The sequence below is a fragment of the Drosophila simulans genome, chromosome X (assembly GCF_016746395.2).
Source record: "Drosophila simulans strain w501 chromosome X, Prin_Dsim_3.1, whole genome shotgun sequence".
NCBI classification, from domain to species: Eukaryota; Metazoa; Arthropoda; class Insecta; order Diptera; family Drosophilidae; genus Drosophila; species Drosophila simulans.
This window is the reverse complement of record NC_052525.2, coordinates 6,197,712-6,224,836: the sequence shown is the minus strand read 5'-3', so window position 1 is coordinate 6,224,836 and position 27,125 is coordinate 6,197,712. Positions and strand designations below refer to the sequence as shown.

The following is a 27,125-nucleotide window of genomic DNA, read 5'->3' as shown; positions in this document are numbered from 1 at the left end:
CTTGTGAAATTTTGAAAATCACACAACTAAGCAAAAACAAACGTTAATAACTTGTTATTTTATTGTGAACCTATATATATATATTTCTTGGCCAGTCCAATTACCCCAAGTTTGGCTAAATATCTTCAAAATTAGCAGAGAGATTTCCTTAAATGGACCCCGAAACGATCGGGTTGTTAATGGCCAAGTTAAATTAGGGTTATTCTTTATAAGGTCAGTTAATGCTTCTGAATGAAATGAAAAATGTATTTACGATTCTAGGGTTCAGAGACATTGGGAGAAACGAAACGAAACGCAACGAAAGAGGGCAAAACAACACAGCTAAGTAGATGGGCATTTGGATACGGCCAAAACTGGCAGAATTCGATGCCAAAACTCCCCTGAACGAAAAACAAAGAAAAAACTAAACCAAACCGAACTGGTTTACGTTGTTGTAGTCGGGCCAAAGCCAAAACGAATTTTGAATGTGGGTGAAGTTGTTAAAAATGTGGCAAACGCAATCGAGGTTAGCCAGAGCTATGGAGCTATAGCTCGATACCGAGAACCAACCCCCCGCCGGACCCACCCACAATGATCTGTACCCACTTGGCGCATATTTAGTTATAAACTTGAATTTAGACGCTGGCCAAATTAGAGCCGATCCATGTGCGAGTCGAGGGCCTGTGCCACCAAAGTGAGAGCGCGACTGACAAAATACGGCACTGGTTAGTTGCAAACATAACTAAAGATACAGGTACAGATACAGATACAGATACAGATGCAGATACAGATGGATTTACAGATGGATATACCAAGATACCGAAATAGAAACAGAAAACCGACTCTGACTCAGAACAAGCCGCAAATGTCGAGATCTGTTTGTCGCGCTTGTCCAATTTGTCCGATTCGGTGTGTTTCCTGTTTCGAATTGCCAAAATCCAAAGAGAGAAAAAACATTACGTGTTTTTACTACCCAATGACTTCGATGACCAAACGATCTGGCTGATCTAATCTGGCGATATTCTAATTATTTAAAGCTGTGGAAAATTAAAACCCTTATCATAATGGCATAAATGATGATTCTCTATAAAGCGTGGCTTCTTGAAATGGTCAAGAAATGATTCCTTTGTAATCTTCCTCCAGGACCTTCCATTTATGACAATACTTTATGATTTCCAATCGGTTTACCCAAAATGGAGTGTTGGCCATTGGGAAATCTCGCCTCGAATGGCTCACGAACGTGGCGCTTCCGTTTTGCCAGAGATCCTTATCGCCATTTGGCAATGAGTGAGTCATCCGGTTACCGCATTGACCAGCTCATTTTCTCCAATGGATCACGGATTACGGATCACGATAGCGCCTTTAACGTATACAGCGATCATCACGGACGAATTATGGTGCGTGCTGGGTATAGAAATGGGTATGGAGGAGATTGGTGATCCGAGGGGGATCGGATGGCACGCGGATCGTGCAAATTGCCTGACCATGCCGGTCTATTTGGCTATTTGTCCACTTTCGGTGGGGGCAGCAGCATTTGTTGTGTGTGTGTGTGTAAATACGGAACATATGTAAATATTAATTTTATTAAGCAAACGTGACTGCAAGATCTCGGTGCGACTTCGGGGTTTTGGGCTATTGGAGTTTTAAGGCTTTTGGTCTTGGCACATTGACGTCGCCGACACGACAACGAACTGTGTTTGCTTTTCATATTTGGCTTTTCAATTCACAATATTTGTGTTTCAGTTTTGTTTTGGTTTTGGTTTTGGTTTCTATTTTCTTTTCTGTTTTTTGCACTGACAGAAGTTGACAGTTGCCATCACTCACGCATCCCGTGCGTGGGAACCCCCCTTTTTTTTTGGATGTGGGGGAGTGGGTGGTTGTGGTTTGTGAACTGCTTGGGCGGCCTTGCCTTTGAAGTGCAGATCCGCCGGATACAAAACAAGTGGATGGGCATACGTGACAGCTTATCGTTATCGTTGCAACGGATTGTTTGTCTTCTTTGTGGTCAGGTAAAACGCATAAATTTTGGCCAGATCAAGTGAAGATGTTAAGAAGTTATAAAACAAATGAACAGTTACCACAAAGAACACGTAGTTAATGTAATTCAAAAAAAATTCAAAGGCCACTTATTGTAGCACGTGTCGTATACTTAACATTAAATGCATAGGTCATTTCTTTTGACCATTAATTCTAGATCGGTATAGATGTGTGATGTGCCAGGATGCAATTATAGCCAATTACAACGTGCCGTTTTATTACGTCTCCCATTTCTAGAAACACTTTTGCGCAATCTTAAATTTCCGCAATGACTCAGAGAAATCGATAAATTGTTGAATCGATTGCCTTTTTCGGACTCCATCCCAACAACTCCGCCCCCTCAGCGCTGACCTTTGCGGTTCTAAATTTGGAAACAGTGCATTTACGATCGTGAGTGATTTTGTTGTGGCTTGTGCTGGTCACGCTTTTCAGCCATCCCTAGAATGGTCATTTGCAGTTTGGGTGAAACGCAGCGCAACTCAACTCAACAGGCAACTGCAAACTGCAAGCTGCAACTGCAACTGCTGCACTGCTGCACTCACACCCCTCGAAAGATCTCAAATTAGTCAGCGACACTCCATAAATCAGGCACACTCATAGCAACCGAAGGAAAACAATCGAGTGGTCCACCAACTGACTCCAGGTCCCCAGGTTCCATGTCCCCATGTCCAGTTCCACTTGGGGCAGCTGCCAATGTCTCGGGGGTCCAAGCGATTAGCATACAATTTGTGGAAGGCGGGGCGGAGTGTGGTGGGGTTAACACTCGCGGCCATAAATAATAATCGCTAGGGGTCTTTTGGCTCGCAGACTCCAGGAGTTCGAAGTTAAAAGAGTTAAGAGTTTCGGACTGCCAGTTGGTTCCCGTCTGGCAGTTGTCGGTACAAATTGCACCGTTAATAAAGTCAAAATCGGATTAGACACGGTCCACCGCCCTCTTGTTTTTTTTTTGTTTTTAGTTTTTTTTAGTTTTTTTCTGTCTGAACAAAACTCAGCTGCAAGCCGAGCCACCTGTGATATCTGTTGTAGATATAGCCGCGATACACACAACCCCTTCACACCCCAATCGGGCTAACGAAAACAGCCCAGCCGATCGATTGGCCAGAAATTTGATCTCGACTGGGACCGAAATCAAATGGCCAACACAATAAATTCACCTCTAATGAATTTTGATTCATTTCCATTTGCTTTTGGCGCAAACAACTAAATAACTCGGGCAATCAATGGGCCAAAAGGGGGTTGGCTGGCTGCATAGAAAATATTGACCCATATATGTCAGAATTTGGACGGTAGGCGAACCAGCGAATCGGTGACAGAAGCCAAATGAATCGATATGGATCGAGATCTAGGCGGATTTCCACAATTTACTGAACCATTATAACGATAGAAAACGATTTGTGGTATAAATTGCAAATAAGCGAATTATGTTTGAATATTCTCTGTGAATTGCTGTAGTTCTTAAACATGTAAATATCATAAGGGATTTATTATGAACTGAAACCGTATTTGAATATTGATGCGCTGCCATGCATTTTAGTTTGCTGCTCTTCACTTGCATAACGTCACGTCTCCTGAGCTCTGGATGCACAACTTTCTTTGCGGACGTGCCATCCATGCCCCTCCCATTCGTCATTAGCCCATTTTGTAGTTGCCCCAAAAAGAGAAAAAACTGTTTAAACTGGCCCAGTTTATTGTATAATAAACATTTAAAGGGTTAAATCCATTATATATTAACAATTGTAGTTAAATCATCAAAATTTTTGCCAATGATATATATCGTTATATCGCCATATCGAAATTGACCCTATTGCTTGCGATTGTAGCGTGGCGGACGATGGCGCTTTCGTTGACGGGGACCAAACTCCTTTTCTTCAGCGATCTGGAGAAGATGCGGTCCAATTTCTTGTTTACAGTCCTTGAGAAAAGCGACCACGCCCATGACGAGCCTATAGTTTGCTCTGGTAAAGAAGCTAATGACCTCGCAGTTACTGTTACTCGTCAGCCATCCCGATCTGCTCAAGCGCTGAGCATACTTCTCAATGGTGTCCGGGAAATCGTAATTGATCACATAACGAATGCCTGGTACATCCAAGTAAGTCGAAGACATTTGCGTGGCCACAATGATGTTGTAGGCGCCAGAGCCAAAATTACGGATTATTTCCTCCCTCTCCTGGGCAGTGCATCCACTATGGATGCCCTCACAGGGCACAAATTTCCGTATCAAGTCCACCAGTTCTTCCACGACCTTTTGGCGCTTCACATAGATCACCACTTTACCGGGAATATCGCTCGTATCGTAAATGGCAGCCAGCTCCTCCATAAGGCGATCTATTTTCAATAGCCCATTGACTACCTCCACCCGCTGGCGGATGTTCTGCAATTGCATGCCTAAATCGTTAACTTGACCCACGAGAATCGCGGTGTATTGACCCATAAACTTCTTGGCCAGTCGCTTCAGATTTGATGACCACGAGGTGCTGGTGACGACCAATTGGGCACGTTTACGTAGACGGCATAGTAGCCGGCAAATGCTACCCTCTAGGCCCACGTCAATCATGCGGTCAATGTCGTCCACAACCAAATAGGTGCAGCGTTCCAGTTCGACAACATGTTTTTTGTTATCTAGCATTTGCAGCAGGCGACCAGCAGAGGCCACCAGCAGATCGCATTCGGCATGGCATTGCCATTGACTGCCGCCCAAGAGGCAATACGTCCTAAGCTCGAGAGGATTCGAATAGTACAATACCTCTCTTTGGACCGTCATAGCAGCATCACGGCCGTCCACCAAAATCAAGACAATGGGTCCTTTCTTGCGCTGCATTAATCCGCGCTGATTGTCTATGTTCATTATGCCCGGCAATAGATAGCCCAATGTTTTACCCGTGCCCTTTCCAGAAATCATCACAATATTTCTGCCCTCCTCGGCAATCGACCAAGTTTGCGCCTGGATGGGCGTGGGCGCATCAAAGCCTTGATCCTCCAGTTGCTGTAATATGGTTGCATTGAATCCGCTGCGCTCGAAACTCAGCACAGGCTCCGGATGCGCTCGCCCATCCCAGCTGGTCAAGGTGATATTGTGGCGTTCCCGATAATGAACGTCATTATTATACCCCTCATCCATCGGCAGCTTCCAGGTGGGGGGACTTAGGCTTTTGCTTTGCGACCAAGTATTCCGATGGGGACTGCGGCTTCTGGTCAAGGAGCGGTTTACCGAAACCTTTGCAATGGGGCTGCAGCTCATGCTCCTCGATTGACTCTTCTTCCAGGAATTGCGGCCGCGATTGGCTGGACTTTTGGGTTCCGGACTCCCGTACGTCAGATCTCTTTGGGGCGTCGAAAGACAAACGCGCTTTACGCGCGGTAGACTGCTGCTTCTGCTTCTTGATTGGAAATGTTCACGATAGGTTTTCACGGACTTGAAAGAATTTGCCGATTGCCAAGTTTCTTGAATGCGAATAACAGCGCTTTGCAGTCGTGGTCTCCCTTCCATATCGGTACCGTGAGAACTTGATCCCGTAGTGGATTCCGAATCGGATGACGAGCCGGATTTCGAATCCAATTCCGAGCCGGAACTCGAGTCGGGTCCGGAATCAGAAGACTCCGAACTGGACTGCAAATTAAATTTTCCTCTGCCTTCACTCATGCTCCTGTTTTTCGACGTAGCCTTGAAAGATCCGCGAGCAGAGCGCGGGCCACTGGAACTCTGGCTCCGGACTTTCAACTTTGGTTTCTGTCCCCGAATTCCGTGGCGTATTTCGAAACGCCTTTCCGCAACGAAGTGGGATGCGGAGACAGAGCTGGAGGCTTGTAAAGACCTCGACTGGCCGCTTGTATCAGAATCGCTGGAGCTCCAACTCGCATTCTTCAAACTCGGAACCTTTTCTGCATCGGCTTCGTTGTCCCTCCAGTTCCCAAACACCAGTTTCTTAGCTTTCTCACACATTTTCTGCAGCACTTATTTGCGTTCTTTCACTTCGAATTTTTGCCGAGGCAATGAAAATTTTTCTTGCGAACACAGCGAAATGTCACGTGGTGTGAAAAAGTTGGCAACTCTGAACTTTGGTGTTGGCTAATTTTTAGTGTGTCCTCCTTTTAGTGTTGCTCATTATTTAAATACATTTGAATTTATTTATAATTAAAAATTTCAATATGTGTTTGTTATTGTTTTTAATAGAATGTAATGGTATAAAATGTAATGTCTTATTGGGGGCATGAACTGTGGCTTAAGTCCGTATTAATCTGGAAGATTTATAATTAAAGTGGACTTTTATGGTCTTCAATATGCTTAATTTCCCGAGTGCTGACTGCTCCAGTTCCGGACTGAGATACGGATACGGGTTTGTACTCCGCTGGCGGAAGTTCAGAGCGCTCTTACTCAATCGAAAGACCCACATTGGCCACATTGGTTGGGTTATCAGCCGTATAATTGGCGAGTGTGAGTGTGAGTGCCTGAATGTTTGGTCAATTAAAAGCATTCGCTGGCTTTTTATCAAATTCAATTAGCCGACGACGAAAGCCAAACAAATCCAAAAAAAAAAAAAAACAAGAAACGCCGCAACAAAGTTGCTCAATGCGGAATTCAGAGGGGGGTGTACCATCTCTCTAAATAAAAATCATAAAATTAAACAAAAAAAAAGAAATATATATATATATGAAGTACACATGCATGCATATGCGAGGAGTTCTAACTATAGAAAATCCGTATAATTAACTAGATAAATTGGCAAGCAATTGGCTGTACAGCTCGTTAAGGCTAATGATCGTCGGACAGCTAACGATCTCCTTTGGCTAATTGGCCCCCAGTACGGAGCACCCCTCCTCGACCCGGTTTTCAGACCACCCTTCATTTAAAGTGGCCATCAAGTCGTAATTACGCTCGTTGTTGGAACGATGAAGACATCAAATCGCACTGCATCTCGCCTTTAGAATTGCTGGCCATTCAAAGAGATTTGTTTTGGCTGAAGATCCCAATCAGTCCGGAGTTTCAATTAAAGTTCCATTAACGCTTCGCGACACACACAATTATCAAAAAATTATATTTATGCTTATGACATTTCCGGCAGCTCCCCAGTTACCCAGCCCCCACCTTCCTCGCCGCCAGTGCAAAATTTATGCCCCCCTGTCTGAGTCATTTCATTTATTTCGAGACAGCGCAGACAGAAGATCAAAGCGACTTCATGATTATGCTGCACGCATATCCATCACCATATCGAGCTCGAGCACTCGCCTCGGGGTGGAGTTGTCTATGGATCCATGGATGCACTCGAGGATTGGGGGGCATGTGTGTGCAGGTGCAGGTGCAGGTGAGGCTGTGGCTGTGGCTGCTGCTGGGATCGCTGTGTGTGGCTACAGTGGTTGGGGGAGTGGCTAATCGGCACTAAGCGTAAAAAAAAACACTTGAACAGTTACCAAGTTGGTGGATTACTTATAAAAAATAGTTAGGCTTAAGCTAAAATCGATGAAAACTGCCGCACAAAATGTGGCATATATTTACGAGACGTTAAAAGTTTTCTTTTAAAAAATATCCTTATTTACGCCAATCAGGCACCGCGATTTAAGGTCACTCTAAACAGTATTACCAAATCATAACGACATTGCCCAACACTCACTAACTGACAACACATTTCTATGGTACAAATATTGCACTGGGCACAAATTCTCGGCTATGTTCCCTGAAGAATATCCACACACTGGGAAGAAACGGGAGGAGATCCACGCAGCAGGAGACCCCCCAAAGGGGGCAAGGCGATCTCGTTGCCGATACGAATCCGCAAAGCAGCAGCAGCAAAAAAAAAGGCTGCAACAAGACACACACACACAAAAAAAAGCAAAACAAAAACCAAAACCAAAACAACAACAAAGCGGCAAAGTAGGAAAAGAGAAGAAATAGCTGCAACAACGGGGCAAGAGCAGAAGTAAAGACAAATTGTCTACGGGTTGAGGTCTTGCTATTGGCCTCCAGCGTGACGATGTCGGGTGCTACTGGCGCCACTCAGCGCCAGCCAAACAGCGAAGAGGGCCAAAAGGCAGGGGCCAGCCAGGGAGTTGTGGTTATGGCATGTGCCACCCAAACCAAACCAAACCAAGCCAAGCCAAACCGAAAAAAAACTGAAAACAGACTGCAGAAAAATACAAAAAAAATAAAAATAAAATAAATAAAAACAAAAAAACAAAGGTAAGCAAATGGTATAACTGATCTAAGAGAAGATCGTATGTATATATGCATTTGTTGCAACATGCTAAGTTATTAATTAATAACTATATCGCTCAGAGTCTTGGACTTGGGCATTCAGGGTATTATAAACGATTAGATGCACCTTTTAAACGTTATTTTTCAACTCCCAATAGGTGGTGACCACTATTTGGTAGCAACATTAAGTTAAGTACTTTGCTTACGTTGAATTGGGTAACTAACTAGAAGGGAATCCCTTTGTATTCACCCATTTATTATCCCTGTCCCGTTGTGGCTCATTTCAGTACTTCATTTAAATTATGCGCTTCTCACAAATGCTTTCGGTTGAGCAACTAAGCCGGCTCAATGAACCCCCGGCTGACCTGGTTTCTTCCTCCAACGTTTTTCCTGCCGTAGTGCCGTTGGCCACGTAAGAAGCCTTTTAGCCAAGCCGAGCGAGCCATAAAAGATGAAATGGAAATCTGTCGAGCTCTTGCCACTTGCAGAGTGTCGACTGATGTGTGTGTCGAGGATGTGAGTGTGTGGGATAACCATTGGATGGATGGATGGTTAGATGGATGGAGCGAAATGGAAATGGAAATGGAATAGGTACTAGTATGAATTGCGGCTTACCTTGCACAATGCCACTCCCGTGTCCAAACGATCCATAAAGTTATCGGCATTGATGCTCAGCTCTGGATAGAGTGTGCTTAGCCACTCGGCCAAATCCTCCCTCATGGCCTCCAGATACTCCTCACTGGATTTGAATGGCCTATATGGCCGCGCCTCCAACATGGCCATTGTTCTGTCGGTTTATTTTCAATCCTCCTAAAATTCTATTCACAGCTTCTTGGCCTTTGCCTTAGTTTTCAATTTCGATTTTATGCTTTTTGTTTATATAATATGTATATATTTATATTTTTGTGGTTAGCTAGACCTTAGCAAAGATTGGTCGTCGTGTTTTCGTTGCGCTTTTGGCTGCAGTGCATCGCGTCTGGTTCGGATTAGCGTTTCGGTTCGGTTCGATATTGAGCTGAAAGAAAAGAAAAAACGATATAAACATAAATTAACATTTTGTTAGTTAGTCTTTTATTATATTTTATGCTTGCTGCGGAAATGCAAGAATTTCCTCAACTCCTCGTCTGCAAATTCCGTTGATTGATGATATGTAATCAGATTGCCAGCGAGTGGATAATAAATTTTCAAAAAATTGTTGCACCAAAACGGCGTAAATTTATGATTGTGCCACTGCAGCTGACATAATTATGGTACTGAAAACCGCAGCGGCAGCGGCAAACCACCGTCGCCGCCGCCGCCGCCGCTGGCAAAACAGCAACTGCAAAATTTATACAAATAAAATCAATAAATAAAACATAAAAGTCGGTGACTTGAAAAAGGCCCAGACAAACCAGCGGCAACCACTGGAAAAATAAAACAAAGTTGCTATTGGGGCGCCGGGTTAATGGCATCTCACACCCAAGTTCCCCCCTTGTTTTTTATTTATTTTTTTTTTTGCTCGCAGCTCATTAACAGCAGCGACTAATTGGCGGTAAGCCCAATTGAACTGTGAACTTCGGCCAGAAAGGAGATTAATGTCGAAGTCGTTCGCCAAGTGCCAACTGCCAACTGGCAACTTCAAGGCCAGTCATAAAAGTTATGGCTTATCAGGAGCGTTTATCGAATTATCGTTGCATAAGGATGCCGCAACAGGATTCGACCTTGGGCCATCAGAACAGGTTGCACTTATGGCCATCCGCCCCTCATTAATCCTCAACCGCCAATGGAATTCGACTTTAGCCCCGCAGGACAAAGGAACTATGCGAACTATAAATACATATGTGTATTGCAAAATGCCTTTCATATTATGAAAGGAAACAGTTTATTGTTATTGTTGATAAGTTCCCTAATTTTCCAACTCAAATGGCAGCATGTTGCACAAAATTCTAATTGAATAGCAGAACCACAACGCAGACACACCTGTTCGATTAGTGATAAATTACAATAATTGGGCCAAGGTGCTGCTGGGTCAGGTCGAAATTTTGTATCTTGTATCTTGTAGGTGCGATCCAATCGATCGGTAATCATTAAAACGCCATGGGTGAAAGAGTGGGAACAAAGCTGAAAGAAATCGAATCCTATTCGCACTGGCATTCCGCTGTTTGGTTTTTTTTTTTTGGGTTTTTGGTTTTTAGAGATCGCTGTGTGTATTTTAAATGTTTTGTGTATTTAATTCGGCTGGCTATTGGATCCGTTGCTTGGTCCCCGTTGCTGTATTAAGTGCTTGCGCAACTGCCTCATTCCCGATGAGGCTGGTCTTAATTAAGGCGCACCGATTTGGCCACTTACGTGTTTTCTCAAAGTGATCAGGCGGATTCGGTATCGGATTGCGATTGCTATTCGAATTCGGATTCGTATTCGTATTCGCATTCGCATTCGCATTTGTTTTTGCATTCGGTACAAGTACAATAAAACACCCATGTGTGTTGGCTAATTTGCTGACCATTGATGTACCCCAAAAACCAACCTACGGGGGTCTTTGGTTTTTGCCTAAATCCGCATCTCATCCCCCGGATTTCACTTTCGCACTTGCGAAAATCTTTTTTGCCTAGATCGATCAATCTATTCACATGCCACGCCCCCTGCTGTTGACCCAAGTCGAAGAATAACAAAAAAATAAATGAAACCCTGCAGAAAACAAAAAAAAAAAAACACAAAAAGTCGCAAACTTTCGAGACAAACATATATGCAAATGCTCGCTGGCCTTTTGTTCGAATGATTAGCGGTATTTTTGAAAGTGAATTTAATTAAAAAATCCGCATCCAAACACAGCGAAATGTATATAAACAGCACACACATTTTGCATAGTATAGGATAGGATGCGTCGTTGGCATCGATTCGCATATAAGGTCTGTCCCATTCCATTCCAATCCAAGCCAGTGCGATCCAATCTCCTCCCATCGCCAAGTCCGGTAATTGAATGCGCCTCTACAGTTTTTTGTTTTTTGTTATTCGTTTTCTTATTGTATTTTGACCATTGCCGATTTCCACATTCGAAACTGTCATCACAACTCCCCCGCATTTTCCAACGTTTTCCACATTGTTTTTTTTTCCCAATGCTTCTCCATTCGGTGAGGCGCGAAACTTGTCCCTTATCTGACCAAAAGTTCCCAGACTTGATGGCAATTGAATTGATGGGTTCCCATATATACAATATATATGTTTTGTATGGTATATTCCTTATCAGATATTGCAGCAATTGTTCAATATGACCTTGTCTATCGGAAGAAAACAGCTTCTATCTCGAAGGGTTTAAGTAATCAAATCAACTTCTTATCATTAGATGCCCATAATTGTTATTGTATCATTTTCTTATTAAGGCATATAAAAGTATATTTATGATATACGACTTTAAAATAGGAACATATTCCTTATGGTGCTCATTTCTTTTACTTTTTTTGATTCGGCTTACTGTTTTGTTATCTTTAGTTCTTCAAACTAAGAGCTCAGCAACAAGTGAACTAATGAAGAAACCCCCGTCCCCCCAATACTTTTTTGTACTTCTCCATCGACTTTTCCCCACTTTTGACAATGGCAAAGTGTGAATTGCCGGATGACAAGTAAAAGTGATCGAGAGTGTGAAGCGATAACAGCAGCAGGCCCATAAAGTTTTGGCTTAAACAACAGTGGGCATGGAAAATATGTTATAAAAGTAACGAATTCAATCGTTTGGTTGTTGCTGCTCTTGTTGCCTTTTTCAATTAACAATTACAAAAGTGGCAAGAGAGACGGAGTTGGGTCATGCGCTAGAGTTGCACAATGCTGAAATTTGTTGTCATATCGATAGACGATGGACCCAATAGGTTAGTTATACCAGACACTTGGGGCACTTCAACTGCGAGTGAAACAAGACATTAAGTATCCGTTGCATATCCGAGAGATACTCGACGCCTGTTGCTTGTTGTTTATGTGGAAAGTATCAACTTGATTGAAGCGATAGAAAATAATATGATATGATATTGAATGCGGTGTTTTGGTCTAGTTATAGCCATATAGGTTGAAATAGTAAGCTTTTCTTTGAGTGTATTCCCCCAAGAGAGTTCCCCTCCACATATTTTCTTTTCATGCCACCCAAACGTTCAATGACACTTGAGGCGACAATCGAAACGATTTCATTGCAGGCCCACAACATTCAATTGGAGTGCAGTTCACACTCCCACCAAGCAGCTCCATATCCATTCCATTTCCAATTTCACTACCAGTACCAATTCCACTTCCACTTCCATCTCCATCTCCGTCTCCGAACACTCTCGAAATCATCCGAACTTGATGCACTCGCATCTGTCAGAAATTTCAGTGTCGAATGTGGACCATGGACCATGGAGCACGGAGCATGGACCATGATTTTGACAGTGCTCGTTTATATGGGAATGGATGCAACTCCGTCTGCGTTGAGTGCTCCCCATTCAGCAACACACATTTGAAATCTCGTTCAAGTGCAAAAGTTATTTTCACAAGTTATTATCTATCCATTTTCAGCCATTGAGCCAACAACAATGGTAACACAGCAACACTCGACTCTGGAGTTCGACACCACCCTGCCTCCCTCCCTCCCTCCACCCACCGCTCCATCACCCTCTTTTGCATATGCACATATAGCATTTACCATATAGCATATACCCATGTCCCATCTGAATGTTTGGCTCCTTTTGTGGCCATTCCCTTTTGGCTCCTTTTGTCTGTTGATGCATTGTCATCATCATCCACCCATCGGCGGACCCCACTGCATTCCATCCCATGCATACACAGATATATATGTACGTATATATGCATCTAGATATATATTTCCATTATCAGCCATAAATGTCAGCCACTATCCACTGTTCCACCTCATTTTCCGCATTTTCCCCGCTCATTTGGTTAAATGCACTTGCCGGAGTTTCCTTTTTGACGCTTTGTCTTCGTTTCGTTTTGTCATTTACGGCTAAATCAATAGACGCCAGACAAAAGAAGAGCCGGCGCCTTCATTTTTTTTTGTAGTTAAGAATCAAAAAATATAGTGAGCAAAAAAAAAAATACAGAAAAATCTGGCATAGAGTGGCTTGCATGTGCACTACAGTGGTTTGCATCTTAAAAAAAATATCAGCTTACATTTCCTATAAACATATCTGCATAGTTTGAGCGCCGCCGTTGCTGAATTAATTATATTATAATTAATAGGTACAAATAACGAAAACTAAGCTACGGCGAGTTGATTTATCGCATGCCAACTAAATTTTACATTTTTATCGTGAAACAACATGATACGACCTTAATAAATTGCATATTTCATGGGAATCGAACATGGAGAAGATTCGATATGTTATTAATTTGGTGATTTTTAGACAGATGTTAACATTAATTTATATTTGATACGTTATGTATGCACATTTTAATTATTCGTTGCAAAATTGAATATTAATTTATTGAGTTATGAGAGTAGATTTCCCATGGAACCTTGATATCATATCATATTTCTAACAATCCAGAAGCACTGTACACTTTTCATGTTCATACTTGTATATTAGTCAGTTGGTGTTGGACACTGACTGTGATGTCGCCTGACGATTTTATTGGAGTGCGGTGGAGTGGGTGGCGTGTGTGGGAGGACGACGACCTTGGACTAGCTGTGAGAACTACAAGGGGGTTGGGGGAGGGGGTAGGTACTGCGAGAGTGGGAGGATACCAATGAGCGGCGGACAAGGAAATCCACTGGCAGCGGGCCAAAACTAAAGTTCACCAAACTGACTCACCCAAAGCAAATAATCGAGCGATATATGGGGAGTACAAAGAGAAGCGGTTTTTTTTAAGTTTTTTTTTTTTTTTTTTTGTTTCGTCTGGCCTTAAGTAGATCAAACTTCCACTCACACACATGTTAACCTTCTAAAGCCGCTATATCATTTAAAAGGGCAAAGAAAACACAAAACACAAAAACCAAAGAACTGCAAATCAGCGGCAGCAACAACAACAAATAAAAAACAAAAAACTTGTCGCTCAATGGCCGCTTTTTGTAGAAATGTCGCAGAAACTTAATTTACAATTTATTTTGCCTCCGTCTGTGTAAGCAAAAAAAAAAAACGAGAGAGAATAAAAAACAACAAACAAACAAACAAAGACAAAGCTGCGACAAGTTAAGAATTCGAAACAAGAAACGCAACTTAAGCTGCGTAGGTTTCTTAAGTAACTTCAAATGTTTTGATTAGACTTTAAATGACAACAGCAACAACAACAACAACAACAACAACAATAGCTTAGCTCCAAGTTGGAGTCGAACCCAGTCATTTGCGCAGTCGCAGCTGCTCAGTGTGGGTTGCTTCAGGAGCGAGCGAGATGGGCATACGGAGAGGTGAGAACGCAGAGAGGGAGAAGCAAGAAGGGGGAGTGAGTGGTGCTGATTTTGTTCGACTTTGAAGACCAATGCAATGACCTCCGCCAAAGGACAACTAACTATGATCATATCTATGATACTAATTCATAATATAATGCATTTTGTAAACTAACACACAGTTATTTGCAGATATTGATATTAAAAGTTATATATGTACATAGTTTATGATGGGAGGGTATTTGGAAATCTTATCAGTTGATCCATCAGTCAATGTGGGGATTACATTGAGCAAACTAGAAAGGTTTTTGCACTATCTAAGAAACAGATATATGTACGTACATATGTACATGCCTGAGTGACTGTGTGATCGTGCTATAGAATGTATGAATAAATACATAATACATAATATGTCTACTCCACGCTCAATGACGTAATGGCGGTAGCACTTCGGTGCGTTAAAAGTGGGCTTTTGGCCAAGAAGGGGGAGAACGCGTTGGCCAAAGAGGGGAAGGGGGGGAAGGGGACAAAGGCGGCGATTGCAAGCGTTTTTCTGCCTCGCCACTTCTAATGCTTTTCAGTTTCTACCCCGCCCACTGTCTGACTTTCATTAACCATGGCTTCAAGTTGCTGCCTTTGTTGTTGCGTTCCGGCTGCTGTTTTACCTGATTCTTTACTCTGCCACAGTGCGTACCCAATAGATTGAATAGGATCAGAGGGAAAAGAAAGGGTGATTAAACGTAATCTTCAAACTTTTACACCTTTTTATAATGGAAAAGGAAACATTCCTAAGTAGCTCTATATTACTAAATACTATAGTTTTACTATAGGAACAAATATATGTTGTTCCAGTTAGCGTTGTATGACTGTACTGTTTTAGTGTTGCTTTTATGCTTGCGCTGATGCTGTGAAGTTCTTTCTGCTGCACAACTCATGCCTTTCTGCTCCAACTAACGCCCCCATCCTCTTGCCGTCTCTCTCACTCGCGGCTTCACCTTTCGCTCGTGCATGTGTGTGTGTGTGAGACAGACCTGAAGCGCAGCTTTCGGCTCTCTTCGGCACTCTCTTCTACGCTCTTGACCTTGAACTTGTGCCGGGTTTACTTTTGTTTTCTTTCGGTCGCCCCGCCAACACTTATGAGTTTTTTCCCCCATTTTTTTTTTTTTTTGTATGTGTGCCTTTATTGTTGCCTTTCTTTTTGGCCCGGCCTAATCAGGCTTAATGCCGTCGCCATCTCACTCGCGCACTTTTGGGGCAAGGGGGTTGGTGGAGCGGAGAGAGGGGAGGGGAGGGGAGGGGCGATCGAAAGGTAGCGTCTTCTGGGAACCAACCTAAAAAGGGCAATTTTTTTGCAGTATTTATGCAGAAATCGAATCGCTACGGCCTGTAATTTCTACGCGAGTATATATGCAAACAAGATTTATATGCTCCTCATAAATTCCGATTCTTCAGATTCTCGTACCCTTTCCCAATTCTCAGAAAGTTTTAACCGGATCGTTGTTACCTTGGCAAATAAACGTATCAATTGATTCGTGCATATAAGATAGTGACAAATGGGTTATAATATCTCTTGTCATGCGAAGATTCTTCCAAGAACCGATTAAATCTGAGTCTAATTCCGTGTTTCATTTGTGTGATATTATTCGTTTCGGTTAGGAACTAGTGCTTACTACTTTAAACAGTGATTATCCAAACATATTTTGCAGTTTAAACAACAAAGTCATTAGCACTATAACCTTGTTTAGATACACGCCCTGCATATTTAGCTACTTTGCCAACAACCAAGTGTCAAAAAGTAGTGCTGATAAGTAGTAGTAATTATTTGCATACAACACTGGACTACTTATTTTCAATCTACTTTAGCTTGGTTATATATGTATGAATGGAAAGTGAGTTCAATAAATTATTGTGACTTTAACTGGAATTTATTCAATTTTCAAAAGCAATAAATGAGATTTTTCCACGTTTTAGCGTAGTAAATTCCTATGACCTGCAAAATAAAATATGACCTTCATACATTTGGAACTGGGACTGCGAGTGGATTATCCGCCTAGTGGGAGCTATCCGTTCTGGGTGCAAATGGTAATGATGATGAAGACGACTATCTAATGACAACTGACATTGGCCGTGCGACAAGCTCGGTGGCCAAGATGTGTGACACAATTGCCACATATCCAATGACAATGTGCAGCTGGGGCAACAACAATCAGCAGTCGGCAGCGACAAGGGGCCAAGAACAAAAGTTGCTAAGATTTTGAAATGGAAACCGACCACCGACCACCGAGCGTCCAAGAGCAAGAGCAAGAGCAAAATATCTCGGACTAGACTGGCAATCCGTAACTAGAACTCGACGTGGAACTTGAACTGGATCTGGACCTGAACATAATTGGCAATTGTCTAGTCCGCAAAGACCTCCAATGCTCCATCTCCATTTCCATTTCCATTTCCATTACCATTACCATTTGCCATTCTGCCATTTGCCAACGTGCTGAGCTCTTTGGCCAGGTGAGAGTTATGCGTTGTTGTTAATTAGCCATTTACGGCCTGATTGCTGGCAGCCAAGTCATCGGCATCGGGCCCAGCCTTCCAACCTGCCAGCGATTCCGAGATCACCTGAGATCACCTGGTAACGAGGTCAAGACGCACGCACACACAGCGGGAGCAACCAGGCCACGGCGAACAACTGGAGCACATAGCGGGTGATAACTGTGCGGATCCCTTGATGCAAAAATCCCCTGCAGATCAAATAATTGAGAATTGTGCAAAAAAAAAAGAAGAAAAATAAGGGAAAAATGTAACCCATTGTATTGGCTAAAGTTACACGCGCTTGCTTTTAATTAGTTTAATAGCACTGCTATTAATCATGCGATAGCTTTGAAAAATACCACGTCTATCGAGCTAACAAACAAAACTGGAATCGTTCATAAGTGGGCTTTGCGGTTGCGAAACGCACTGTCTTCGGCACCATGAAGAACAACTCCGCTTGGCGGAGGGCATAATTGATATGCGACACGCACACGGCGATGGATCACTCCAATTTATGCATCGAACGACCAGGAAAACGAATCCAAACCTCGAGTTGGACCTGGACTTTGTCTTGGTGGACCTGCCAAAAGGAGTGGGAGATGGATGATGGGGCGACTTTGAGGCGTTGATGTCAACGTGCCACCTCCATAAACAACTCAATTCGATCGTGAGTCTGGCCACGTTGTTACGAATCGGTTCAATCAACTGCTCCCCACTCTATGCTATGTACATATATACATACATACATACAACCTCCTTACGTTACCCCACCTTGCCGCTCCGAACTGTTTTGATAGCAGGCACGTGATCTGCAGACGAAACACGCTGGCGAGCCAAATCTGAATGGAGCATTTATGAATGGAGCACTCGGCTTCGGCTGGAGCTTGGCTCTAAAGTTTGGTTCACTCCAGTTCAGCTGGGTTCTACGATGTGCGTGAGCGTGTGTGCACTGTTCAAAATAGTTGGAATTCATTTAAGGAACTAAGTTTATCCAAATGGTGTTGGAAATAGTTAAATGGATTTCTACTGCTAAGTATTGCTCAGTGTATCCGGTAGATAGTTTCGCTTTCTACAGATCGCTTCTAGGAGTATTTTGTAGACGCATGCGAAGAAGAGAAGGGACAGGAATCGGGAGATTGAGCTCTTCTTGCGAGAAGAACCGTTGTTGTAGTCGAATGTATCTGAAGTATCTTTGTATCTGTATCTGTATTTTGGCACGAATGTCGCATGTTGCTGTTGTTGTCGCCGTCGTCTGACGCATTTGTCTGCCTGTCTCAGTGCGTGGCTTAACAACTTGAAATTGTGGCATAAACACGTTCTACAATTTCCGGCATGAGTGTTGGGCGTTTTGTTGTTTGTTGTTGTCGCCGTTGTTTTTCTGCTTTTCACATTTTTTATTTCTTCTTTCTGTATTTTTGTGTTTATTGGTTCCATTGATCATCATTATCCGCAAACAAAACACACGACTTTCAGATCGCATCTACGAGGCCCACTGGGAGTTTCGCCCGCCCCCCGCCCAAAAAAAAAATGAGGAGTGTGAGTGAGTGGGCTTCAGAGTTCCCTAAAAATATCCACCTCCCTTGGCTAATGTCAATGATCCATTCGAGCTATTTGGGAGTCTCGTTTCTCAGGGCTATTTATGGCTAACCTTGCGGCTCCAAAAAGCAAACAGAGGCGCAACACTAACTCAACGCCAAAAGGTCTTTTATCTCGCGACTGCAGGCGATATTTTTTTGTTTTGTTTGTGTGCGTTTGTCACTTTTAGAACAATTTATTAGTGTTTGTCTTTTTTTAGTCACACGGCCAGCGAGCAAACGACAAACTTTGGAAAACGATCGATTGACTGACCTTAGTCAGGGATAGAAATACCGATACAGATACAAAGATACAGAGATACTCAGATACAGATACAGATGGAGCTACAAAATAGACACAATTACTGCGCTTGTGCGCACTTCAATAATGGTTAACGAAATTGAAAATAAATTCACTTTCGATTTCACGTTCATTCGTTCGTTTGTGCTGGCAAAATGCTTTAAATTAATTTATGACAAGCCCTTAAAGAGGGTTAGAGCAATTAAAATTGATCAAGCTGCGACCCCAGACATTGGAAGCGTTGATGATCATGTGGCATCATTAAAACCACCGTCCGAACAACATCATTTTGTGATAATGATCCGGCAATCAAACGCAGAGGGCTTAAAACAAAAACCAAACTAGTGTGAATGCCAAGCCATGTCAAATGGCCCAAAACAAATGGCCTAGACCAGAAAGACAGATCTCCAGATTCCCAAAGAGACGCTGAAACGCACAACCAATCTTGGGCCAGTTTCAATTTCGATTTCGTAATTTAAATTTCAAGTGGATTGGAAACTGTCAAAAGCCCCCCACTGCCATCCAAAGAAAAAAAAAAAATAAAAAAATCAAATAGAAAAATAGGAAACACGTAAAACACAGCAGGTGATCTGAAGGCGGGGCAATTCGAGGGGTGCCTGCAATCAATTAGGCTTTGATGATGTTTGCCGAGTCGAAATTGAGTCCATTGCACGATCATTATACAAGATGATCGCATTATCGACTCAACTTTGACACACTGCAAAAGAGACGGGCACAAATTACACGGATATGAACTTGTGCGGATCAATTAAATGACATAATTGGATACGTTTTGGGTGCGTATTAGCGCTCGGCGAGCGATTGTTGATCATTGAAAATCCCCAACGCGCTCCATTTTGGGATTCAATGTTGGGGCAAATCGATTATGAGCCAAAACAATTGAAGTCAGGGACTAATGTCTAGGAAAACGATATATTCTACTTAGTTAACACACACACTTCTGTAACTGTAACAAGTGCCAAGTCAAATGAAATGCCGCTTAGGTCATTAGTTTTCTTTCTTTATCACAATCACAGTTCCTGCTCACTGATCAATGATCTCACTGACACATTGGCGCTTTGCAATTTCAGTTCCCATTGAAGTCCATTGATTTCACTGATCCGATCAAGGTTTCTATTCTGCTGGTAGCTCCAAGAGAGTAAACCACAATTTAACGCAGACGAGTTCATTGGCACCTCTTGAGCGAATTGATCATTGATCAATGTTTTCAGCGCTCATTTATCAAGCTTTCAAGGCGTTCCTTTTTCGCTCCAGTTTGCAGATACGTGTATGTTTGTATGTTTGTAGAGATACACCCACCCGTCGAAGAACAACCCACGCCTCCCTCTGCAGATCGCGATCTTTGGACATTTGGACATTGGCCATACTCCCATCGCACCATAGATCAGCGCCAGCATTTCCGCATTGCCATTTGGTTAGGTTAGTCGAGATCAGCGCACTCGAGCGTTTCTCAAAGCCTTCGATCATTTCATTTCATTTCAATTCCATTTCAATTCGAATACCAATTCGCATGCAAAACGTTGCGCATTCTCAAAACGAACGCCGAGCTTGACCAACGCCCAGTGCATTATTATTATCATTATTATTATTATTATTATTATTATTATTGTTCCGTCATATTTCACTGGCAAATTGCTGGGCGATCGTTAATGGTGACAGGAGAGGCGCCAGTAGCTCCTCGCGACGTGGAAAATAAATGGAAAATTTAAATATGCTAGAAATGCGAGATGTGAAATAAATGTGCCCAGCTAGCTAATCGATTAATTGCCACGGCGCAGCTACAGAAGCACTCAGCGAATGCCCAGTTGACTACATACATATACCCACACTCACTTCTGTGCGGCTGGAAGCCCCGGGAGGGGTAGTATTCATACCAATACCACCATAGACCGTAGACCATAGACCTACCATATACCTTATACCATATACCATGGCTCGCGGGGAAATGTCGTAACGAATGGTCGCCGGAATGGCCCAAACGAATTGCGCAGCCGATAAAATGAACAAAGAATTCGCAACGCCCACAAAATGAGGCGGAACATTTAGAATGCGGGGCGCGAAAAGGGGCAACAATTTACATTGGCATCGCTTTAAATGGCAGGAAGCTGTGCCGCACAGGGACACGAACTCACGCCGAGAAGGTGGATAAGAGAAGAGTGGGTCGTCTGGAGTGCAGAACGCGATAAGGATACTATGATTGGGCATGGTATGGTATGGTATGATACTATGGTATGGTATGGTATGTAACTATGGTATAGTATGGTATGGTATGGTATGGTTCTATGCTTGAAGATAGGAAAAACAAAAGGACATGTTTCATATACATATGTGCATATCTAAAAGGTTCCTAATTTATGGTACTGTTTTGGAAAAAACTCGAAACTTCTGCTAAATGGAAAAGTTCAAAGACAGTGGTAACAAACTTGGGCAAAAGGAAACACAAAGCCAAATCAAAGGAAATAACAAGAAAATAAATATGCGAACGAAATAAGACCAACTGCAAGAAGTGGGAGTGTGCTAAGAAGATTATGCCGACAAAATCCCCATCAACTCTCACCCTCGCAAATCCTCGGGTTTTTCATCCCCCCAACTTCCACTCCTTGCTCATCCACACATTTGGTTAATCATTTGGCCATATCTGTCAACATTCGTTGGTTAAAAATAAAGACATTTTTTCAGCACCACCATCAAACGAGAGAGAGAAAAAAAGCAGTCGCATATAAACACTTGAGCCTTGCAACATACAAACATATGTGCAACGTGCAGCGTGTAATGTGCAATGTGCAATCTGCCATATGCAGTATGCAGTATGCAGTATGCAACATGCAACTGCAACCGGATGGAGCAACTGTACGCCGGGGTGCTGGATTATTACGGGCTAGTGGGGCTGGGGGTGGTGATTACCGTTCGGGGACACATCACTTTTATTGCACTCACTCGGTTTAGTTTCAAGTTGTTGGCGTTGCTGTTGCAGCAGCTAAATGGAATTATTTATGCAAATTTAATGCAATGCAAATGTGAGTAGCAGCGAGAAGAAGCAGAGGAAAAGTGCATTTTATATTGATAACAAGCATAAATCTGTGTATCTATGCACAGCAACAAAAAATGTTGTTAATCAGTACAATTTGTAATGAAATATGAAAACTAAAACGTTTCAAATCCACTTTTGTGGCCAATTGTAATATAAACAATGATCTCAAAGGGTTAATTTTACATAAATGTACCTGAAATTTCTTTCTGTGTGCGTACCTGTATTTTTGACTTTGTGTGTATGTGTGCTTAATGCACTTTGAGTAAGTTGGTTATTTACCTTTTTTTCTTCTGTTTTTTTTTGCTGTTTTTGCAATTTGAAACGAATCGAAATCGTTGGACTTTTTTGTGGGGGCGGGAGGAGCGCAGGTAGGGGGCGTTCACTGTCGGCATTTTGTCAAAGGTAATTCATAGTTGTTGTTTTTGTTGCAGCGACATTGACAGGTTGCAGTTGTTGTTGCTGCTGCTGCTGCTGTTGTTGCTGTTCTTGAGTTGCGCATGCGCAGAGAATTTCAATGCAGCATAGATAACCAACTTAGCAGCCCCTTTAACCCGCTAAACCCTGCCCCTCCCACCACCCCGCCAGCCTCATCATCACGAACACCCACGGACATGTCTTGGCATAATTAAACAAATCTGCGACAACAAACAGACATGAGCAAGCCATTAACCCATTACTGACCCCAAAACCGGTCACCTATCAACAAACTCGCGCCGCGTTCACCTTGTTAATTAATGCGAAAAACAACAAGAAAAACAAATTGGAAAACGCACCAAACAGGGGGCGGCTTGTGGAGTGGAATGGGGGGGCGGGGCGGTGTGTTGGGGCCAGACGTTGTCAAAGTTGGAGCCACTAAAAAGCCAAACTTTCAGGGCCAACAAGACCAAGTTGGTAAATTACACAGAAAAGAATATAGATGTATGTATGCTCCACAAATGGTGCTTATTAAGCGGTAATATAAAATAAATGCAATGCATAAAAAATAGTTAGCAAACATGTCCATCCATCCATCAATCTTAATTATGCTAATCACAACTAACAGAGATTAGATCAAAGATTTGTAGCCATCACTTTTCATTCTGCAAAAGAATGCGAAGATTCGACACGCAAAGTGAGGAAATCGTGAAATTATTTGAAATATGCCATGAATTTGCTACAAACAGCAAACAAAGCTTGAGAATACAATTAAATAATAATATATTTAAAAAAAAACAAGCAATCAAGTGCATGCATTAGCCTATCAAACCCAAAGGCAATAGAGAAGAATAGACATGGGCGTTAAACGATAATTTCCTGCAATTGGAATGGAGAAGAATGGGGCTCCCGTCGGTTGTGAACTAGATGTGGATACCAGTCATATACATACATACATACATACATATGTACATATGTACATATGTACATAAAATCCACTTAACCCCCACCAATTACATAAGTTACGTTTATGCAATTGAAACTGCAACTACTTGCAAAGAATCGAGGCGAGAAGATTTAACAAGACGATATAAGGTGGTTTTGGTTGAAGAGATTTTCATGGAAAACAAAAACCAAAAAAAAATAATAAAAAAAAGGGGGTAAATGGGGTGGCTATGTGCCCGGGGTTAAGGGCTGAAAAGTGAAAACCAATAAACTGCATGGCCTGCTCAATTGGAAAATATTTATGTGCTGAAATTTTCCCGTTCGCGCTTGAGTGGCTTGGATATTGCTTGGGCCTGGTCTTGTTCTTGGTGGTTCTGCCCAGCATCCTCCATCCCCCATCCCCCATCCACCATCCACCATCCCTTTCCCTTCCCCAGATCCTCACCTTTCAACGGAACGTTGGATTTTATTTTATTTTGGCACACAAGGAATGCACCCGGCAAGGAATTCAAGGGAGAGCACTGAACGATGTCCGCATCGTTTTGTCCGACATGCGATACATTAGAAAGCAATGGGAATGGGAAAAAAATGGGCCATAATTCAATGCCGACTATCGAATGCCCTTCGAGCATGTGTGTGTGGTGGAAATTTATGGCTTACAATGGGATTTAAGACCTCCAGAAGTGTGAACTATGGCCAGAAATCTTTCTGCAATCGCAAGTAATTTGCCATGGAAGCCATAAGTAGACAAAAAAGCAAAACTCCCGCAAAAAGTTAGAGTATCAAATCAGAAATGTGAAAACCATGAGAGACGGAGAAAAAATAAAAATCATTAAAAAGAAAAGGGAAAATTCTTGCAGTCGGTGCTGAAAGGTAATAAATAAGCGCAAGATGCGGACACGTGTGCCGTTAATCCAACAGAAGCTATATCTGCCGAGTCGGGCGGAGAACTCCTCTCAACGCGTTTCTTGCAATCCCAATCCCCCAATGGCAATCCCCGGCAGCAGCCACGCATGGTGCATCGTTCTAATTAACGTCACAAAGACGGAAAGAATCGGGGAACTGGGAACTGGGAACTTGGGAAGTTGGGAACTGGGAAACTGGGAACCGGGAACCGGGAACTTGGTGAGGAGCATACAAAAGATGAACGCTGGAAAGGGAGGAAGGGCAGCTGCATGCATATAAATCCGTATATGTATAGATTTATATGAACGCCCAGCCTCATGAATTGCCATTCACATTTGTATATATATATAGGGGTTAGGTCTCCGACTTTGACATCAACTTCCATATCCATCCATCTCAGCCGAGATGCTTGGTTCCTTTCCAATTAGGGATAAGCAGTGCTTGGATCACAAGGAATAAATAAATCGAATTGATCCGAGGAAACGAAACAAAAAACGGTAATGCTTCTCATAAATTATAAAAATCAGGCAGTTAAATTGGCTGGAGTTGTTTACAATCAATTAATATGTTTATAAGCTTTCGCAATTGAAAATTCGTATGTTACGATATGCTTCATATATCGTTAAATACATTGAAAACAGCAAACTATTAGATTTGCTTTGCCATTATTAAGTACTTGTATATGCTTGGCCATAACTGTTTAGCCTGCTATTTGACCCGACATGACCTGAATACAAGGGGGGGGGGGGGGGGGGCACGAGTTAAAAACCCAAAACTGGGACGACAACGACAACTTCTTGTCTGATTTCCACTCAAATGAAGTTGTTTGCCGTGTGTTTACGCCCACAGCGAAAAGATACAGATAGGCAAATACAAATACGAATACGAATACGAATACAAATATAAATGTTAAATGTAAATACAAACAGCTCGATAGTTTGGCTCGATGGCAAGATGGATTGGCTAGCGATGGGACGACGGACCAGAGTAGGGCTAGGTTTCTACTCCGTGGCATCCAAGCGTCTAAGTCCAAGAGATGGGGGCTGGGCTACTAACCTTGACCCAATAGCAAGTGCTTGGTATGTGCTGAAAGCGTGCTAATTGCATAGACTTTTCAACACGATCCAATCCCAGGCAGCAGCAACATGATGGAGTCAAGTGTAAACACAATAAAAACACACGGAGATGAAGCAGATTCAGATTCAGATACAGATACAGCTAGAGGGAGATACATTTACCGATACACGAGTGAAAGATACGATCGCAGCAGCAAATAAAGTTCCTCCTCAGTCAATACAGAAAGTTGTGTGTTTTTGTTTGGTCTTTGCAAATGAAGAAGATCTTTTCAAGCAGAATCAACAATTGGGCGCAACATACACATATATGTAGATCTGAACGTACAGAGATATATCTGCCCTGGATGTGCACATCTGGGCCATATGAACTCGTAAACTCCATTTCCAGACATCACCAGCAGGTAAACATCCAGCAAAAAGTTTCGAACCCCATCAAAAGCGAACTGTGCAGCCCCAAATCAAAATCGAACTAAAATCGTACGTAAACACCCGATAAGATAAAATAACTCTTTGCCAGAAACAGAGCTAAAGCCTCGACTGTTTGTGCCCGATTCACATTGCCATATGGTGTTTGTTTGCATAGTGACTATGTGGCTTGATAGATGGATGACACAATCCCCACACCGGATGTTAGATAGGCCTTCAAAGGAAGGAGCATGAGATGATGGCGCTTGAAAGCCCAGATTGGATTGTATGTATCTCTAACATTTGCAGTCGTGTTATTCTGTATATTGGATACATTGTTTGGGTTTCTCAAAAGGTCCTGTTTCGGTAATCATTCTTTAGACCTTCTTAGTGATCCTTTCTGGCATTACCCTTTTGTAATTTCTATAGGACGTAATCTGCTTTTAAATGCTACATTTTTGGGCAACATCTTCTGGATTTCCTCGCTTCAAAGCAGATCCCTCAAGAAACCATAATAGAATTTTATAGCGGCTTCTCCTGAATCACTTAATACCTCTAGCTCTATAATCTTTCCTGCTCTCCGTAATCTTCCCACCATTCTCACATCGTTAAATGGAATTCCATTCATGATCCCCACGATCACTGGTCGTCCATTGATGGGGGACGCGCTGTTTAGGTTTCATTTAGTCAAATGGAAAGTTGGCCAAATGCAAATCGCTCGCCATAAAAAATATCCATAAATAGTTTAAATTAAATGATCTATCTAACGTTCGGTCAATCAAGGTACGATGTGGATTTGTGTTTTTTTTGGTTGAAAGTGGGGTTCCGGCAGGCGGCCAAGTCAGCGGGCATTAAGCCGATCGTAAAAACTTTGGATGATCTCTTAGCTAGCCAAAGGGGGCAGGGCACGAGGCACGCTTCGGTTTTACGATCCGGGCCAATCAGGGGAATGACGAGCACGCAGCCAACAGAAATTATCCCCTGCAGCTAGGCGATCGTAACGAGAGACGCGAGGCCCCACACACGCAACCCAAAGATCAGAGATCTGCAAGAGAAACCCAAACCCTATGGCCCCCTATAGCCCTATTGCATCCAGAACTCGATCCCAACAAAGAAGTAACTAAATTTGTTTACAAATTATGCGCAAGACAACAGAGAATGCCGAAGATCTCAAACCTGATCAGATGGAATGATCAGAGTCGGGTCACCTGGGCATAATGATTCAATCGGAGCGATCGTTTGATCTAAGCATATTCCAACATCCAAGTCACCCCTTGATGGATGAGCACTTTAGCAGGAAAGGAGTGCCAAGTCATGGATATTTGAGTTCGCAGCACAAAAACCCATCCTTTAGCCCAAAATGGTCCTTCAAATCCCGGG

At 42.7% G+C, this 27,125-nt stretch overlaps 2 protein-coding genes across 3 annotated transcripts in view; both read right to left on the bottom strand.

Moving 5' to 3' along the window:
- Positions 1-27,125, bottom strand: part of LOC6725297 (GAS2-like protein pickled eggs) — a 48,915-nt gene that overhangs the window by 12,430 nt on the left and 9,360 nt on the right. For both annotated transcript variants that reach the window (XM_016173547.3, XM_016173546.3), the window contains exon 3: positions 8,819-9,218. In XM_016173547.3, coding sequence (XP_016038333.1) covers positions 8,819-8,986 — 168 coding nt within the window. In that variant the 5' untranslated portion in view covers positions 8,987-9,218. The remainder of the gene's footprint in view (positions 1-8,818; positions 9,219-27,125) is intronic.
- LOC27208920 (putative ATP-dependent RNA helicase CG14443) lies at positions 2,990-6,622 on the bottom strand. The gene has a single exon (XM_016184455.3). The coding sequence runs from the start codon at positions 5,954-5,956 to the stop codon at positions 3,818-3,820; it is 2,139 nt and encodes a 712-aa protein (XP_016038337.1). The 5' UTR covers positions 5,957-6,622; the 3' UTR covers positions 2,990-3,817.

What these genes read in the sequence shown, in the direction of transcription:
- LOC27208920 (XM_016184455.3), bottom strand. Translation starts at nt 5,956, where the DNA reads ATGTGTGAGAAAGCTAAGAAACTGGTGTTTGGGAACTGGAGGGACAAC.